The sequence below is a fragment of the Eurypyga helias genome, unplaced genomic scaffold (genome assembly GCF_000690775.1).
Source record: "Eurypyga helias isolate BGI_N326 unplaced genomic scaffold, ASM69077v1 scaffold28278, whole genome shotgun sequence".
Taxonomy (NCBI): domain Eukaryota; kingdom Metazoa; phylum Chordata; class Aves; order Eurypygiformes; family Eurypygidae; genus Eurypyga; species Eurypyga helias.
The window spans coordinates 2,799-7,034 of NW_010269303.1; the positions used below are offsets into that span (position 1 = coordinate 2,799).

General features: G+C 50.0%; 1 protein-coding gene across 1 annotated transcript in view; it reads right to left on the bottom strand.

Moving 5' to 3' along the window:
* Nucleotides 1-3,743, bottom strand: part of LOC104514401 (ubiquitin carboxyl-terminal hydrolase CYLD-like) — a 5,457-nt gene extending 1,714 nt beyond the window's left edge. Inside the window, exons 1-5 of the mRNA XM_010158066.1 lie at nucleotides 3,282-3,743; nucleotides 2,921-3,202; nucleotides 2,630-2,699; nucleotides 1,588-1,808; nucleotides 1,002-1,155 (exon numbers count right to left, since the gene is read on the bottom strand). Of these exons, the coding sequence (XP_010156368.1) occupies nucleotides 1,002-1,155; nucleotides 1,588-1,808; nucleotides 2,630-2,699; nucleotides 2,921-3,202; nucleotides 3,282-3,743 (1,189 nt within the window). The remainder of the gene's footprint in view (nucleotides 1-1,001; nucleotides 1,156-1,587; nucleotides 1,809-2,629; nucleotides 2,700-2,920; nucleotides 3,203-3,281) is intronic.
* Nucleotides 3,744-4,236: the final 493 nt, after the last annotated feature.

A 4,236-nucleotide genomic window follows, 5' to 3' on the forward strand; every position in this document is an offset into this window, starting at 1 on the left:
TGGTCTAGTGGAAGGTGTCCCTGCCCATGGCAAGGGGGTTGGAACTGGATGGTCTTTAAGGTCCCTTCCAACTCAAACCATTCCATGATTCTATGATATGCAAGCTTGGGATCTCTGTGTTGAAAGACCCGAGACCCCGGTAGCGAGGGGACAAGCAGGCACCTGTGCTTTAACAGCCTCATCCCGCTGGCGTGTCATCTCCTTAGGCTTCACACGTGGCTTTCTCAGTCTGGTCTTTTCTGGTTTCTCCAGCATTCTCCCCTTACAATTTAATTCCCTCTCTTCAGCATGTCCTTGAGACATTCTTCCTTGTGCCTACTCCTGGGTTTGGGCAGTCCTTACGCAAACCCTGTCTTCTCATTTACAGTTTCTAAATGGCTAGTTCACTCTGCAGGAAGTTCTTCCTGTTCAAGTGAAAATACAGACCTGTCCTTCCCCGCATCTTCTTGTGTACGTCTTAATGTCACATCAAACTCTACCTCCAAGCCTGCCACTGTTCAAAGAGCATCTGGATGACGCTCTTACTCAGACAGTTTAGTTTTAGATAGTCCTGTGAGGAGCAGGGAGTTGGAGCCGACGATCCTTATGGATCAAGATATTCTGTGATTAAAATTGATTTAATCTCCCTTTCCCAGCTCACCCTTATTTCTCAGTCTCTGGGTCCAACACCGTTATCACCCAACATCCCAGCCACGGGCCAGAGTTACCCTCTCCAGCTCTCCGTGGCCACGCGCGCAGCCTGCGTACCCACAATATTTCAGATCTGGTAGCCCTACTCTACGTTACCCCTGTATTAAGTACCTTACCACCTCTCACGCTTGCGGGGCATTCCCTACAAATACCAACACGGCAACCTCAGCATCCTTAAAACCGCTATCTTTTGGAACCCTCAAAGAAAGCCAAGAACATGAAACCTCTGATAAAAACACTGCGCACGAGGCTTCCCCGTAGTGCGCCCTGTCCCAGCACGGCCCCGTCTTCCCTCGCCCCGGAGAACTCACTATAATCCCCGAGGCTCAGCTCGCTGTTGCGTGAACACTGGAAGCGAACGTCGGGCTGGCAGGACTGCAGCTTCACGAAGAGGCCGCGCTTCGGAGCGCAGTGGAAGTAGTACGTGCCCAGCCATTCGCCAGCAGTGACTCCCTTATCTTCATCCTGGGAAAAACAAGCATTGAGGAATAACAGGAGAACAGGCTTTCCATGAATGAGCTGCGATCCCCCCCATGGCCATTTAATATCTTAAGAGCTGTGTACAAGTTCGGTCTCTTTTTGTTGGCTGTTTTCATTCATTCTGGTTAGTTTTGAACCTAGTGATGCTGCTTGTAGGATTCACAATTATTCCATCTCACATTTTGCTCTTGGAGAGCAAACAGAGCCTCGTCATCATGCTGCAGGCTCTCCTCCCCAGCCTAAGGCCGGGCCGAACTGCGTGCTTGCCTTCCCAGTTCACATTCTGACACACCTGAAGCCCAGGGCAAGCTGCGAGATACGCAACCGCAAGCTGAAGGTCTTCAAAGACTGGAGAAGAGCAACCAAGACCTGCCTATTCCCATTTAGTCTCACAACAGGAAATATTTTGCTTCTTACCAGTTCAACTCCTGCCATTTTGTGCTTAATTCGGGGCAGGTAGCCCAACCAGCGGATGATTCCCGAAACCTGGTTTCCTTTGTCCAAGGTGATCTGGACCATGGAGTTCACCTCCAGGGATGAATTCCCACTTTCAGACTCCTCACCGCTGTCGCTTATCTCTCGTTTCATTTGGTTTGGGTGTCCCAAGCCCATGTCAGACTCAAACGGTGAAAATACACCTAGTGGGCAATAAAAAAAAAAGTCAGGTGAGGCAGGAATCCAACACCTAATAACAGACACCTCTGGATCTCACCTAATACCAGGTCTGTGTTTTGAAATTATAGACCACAGGGACAAGTATGAAGCTGAGCATCAGAGATACAAAGTGCAATTCCCAGTGATACGGCCAAGCTGGTCTAACAGGCCAAGAGGGGACAACCCTGCTCCTCGTTTCCGTGCTCAAGGCTGCCCACTCCAGCCTCTCGCTGGTCCTGGAGCTAACCCAGCCCGTCCCAGAGCCATTTCAGATGACTGAAAAGGGAGAAGGGGCGTTATTTCCTAATTATTTTTCTGCCTTTAGGGAGATGAATCAGATCAGCAAAGAGGGCTACCCTCGGGCTGGCCCTGACAGCTGCACAGTGTCTTCTGATGGCAACAGAGTGATTCCACTAATTTCTTGTCTTGTCCAACAACTCATACCATCGCTGCTGACATCTCTGCCTTTCTGAGTTTGTCTGGCATCAGGATAAGGCTCCTGCTCCACCTTCTACAGCTGAATTAAAGACTCTTTGGCCAGTAGTGCCTTCTACCCTAGGAAATACGTGCTGCAATCACTCTCTCCTCTTCGCCCTGATAAATGGGGAGACTCAGCTTTAGTTGGCTAATGCAAAGAACCAGAACACGAGACTTTTCTATGGACATTCTCTGCCTCCTGAGCAATTGAGTTGGGACTAACTGAAGCTTTTGCTGGACTTTCAGCTCATCCGTACCCCGCAGGGAAGAAATAAACGCTAAACCCCCAGGAACGTCCACAGGGCAGACCCATCTGGTGATCACCTACTTTGCAAACTTTCCTTCACAACAGAGTCCATAGGGATTTCTCGGAAAAAATCAGTTGTTCCTTCTTCTTCCTGAATGGAGAGAAAAATCTTTCAGCTAAATGCTTTATTAGACATAGGGCCTTCCTGGAATATCAACCACTTTTTCATACATGCCTGGAAAAGTTTGCACGTAACCTCATGTGCCTTTTGGACATTCCTTTTACTTCTCTTTAAGACCCCACAATAATACAGTTTAAAAGACCAATGCAAACAAGCCAAAACCCAAGAAAAGGCACCAAGGTTGCTCTTACCGGACAAACTTTAACGAACCACTGGGTTCCCTCTCTATAAACTGCCATCGCTATTCCTTTTGTGAGGACCTCGTCCACGTAGAAGTTAACCGCATCTCCAACTTTCACAGGAACTCCCTCTTCCGTGTCTGGTTTTGGCTTCTGTTTCACACAGTCGTTGCCCAGTGTGGGAGCAAACTGGATTCTGCTAAGCGGCAGGAAGATCCCGCAGTTCCGCTTGCACTTGAAATACTCAGTGCCGTGGTAAGATCCATCGCTGCGCCCTCTGTTTTCACCCTCGCCCTGAAAACGCAGCAGAAAGGTATGTTACACACACAAACATCATGGGACAATAAGCAATGGACTTCATTAACCACTTTACCTGTAACTCCACCCCGAAGAAGAACGGAGACAGCACAGCCGAAGCGTTTTTGTAAATGCTCCCGATGTAGCGGATGACGCCAGGGAAATATTGCCGGTCAACCTCCACCGTCACCTTTTGGCCTGGCACGGCCCGCAGAGCTGCATCAAGGCTCAGTCTCCCCAAGAAGCAGTCCAAGCGTTCGTTATGGCTGCTGATGGCCAGGAGGAAAACGGCTGCCTCCTCGCGCACAGGCTGAAGGATTTCTACGTTTACCGTGACGGTGGAGCTGTCATCCAGCATGATGACTTTCAAGAAGCAAGTCGGGGGCCTGTCATCGGCGTAGTTACGCAGGTAAGTTCTCTCGCTGCAGAAGCACATGTTCCCAGCTTGGAAGTACTTGCTTCCATAGGCACAGTCTTCTGTCAGGATGTAATAGCAGTTTGCGTCCCCGGCTGAAGGCAGGAGGTTGGTCATCGTCATTCCCCTGGGCTGTGAGAGAGAGTCACACCAGGGAAGATACGAGCACGTTATCGAAGGATCTCAGAAGAATTCAGGTTGGAAGAGGCCTCGGGCCCAACCCTGCACTCAAAGCGGGTTGCTCAAAGCCTCACCCAGCTGAGTTTTGAGCAGCTCCAGCCACAGAGTTCCCACGGCCTCCCTGGTCCCTTGTTCCAGTGTTTGATCCACCTCATGGGTGAAAAAATGCCAATCTAATCAAGGTTTCCCACATTTCACCCATCGCCTCGTGTCCCCTCGGTGTGCAGCCACGGAACGAGCCTGGCTCCGGCTGCTCTACTAAACCCTCCCAGAAGTTGCAGAGAGCAGCGTCTCGTCTGTCCTTCTCTCTACAACACTGTTCAGCCAGAACAGCCTTGTTAAATTCCACCTCCTGCTTTCTTCTCATACTTCCTTCAGGAGTGGGGCAAAGGCTGAATTCTGCTAAATTCTGCTAAATCCTCTAAAAAGGGAGTTC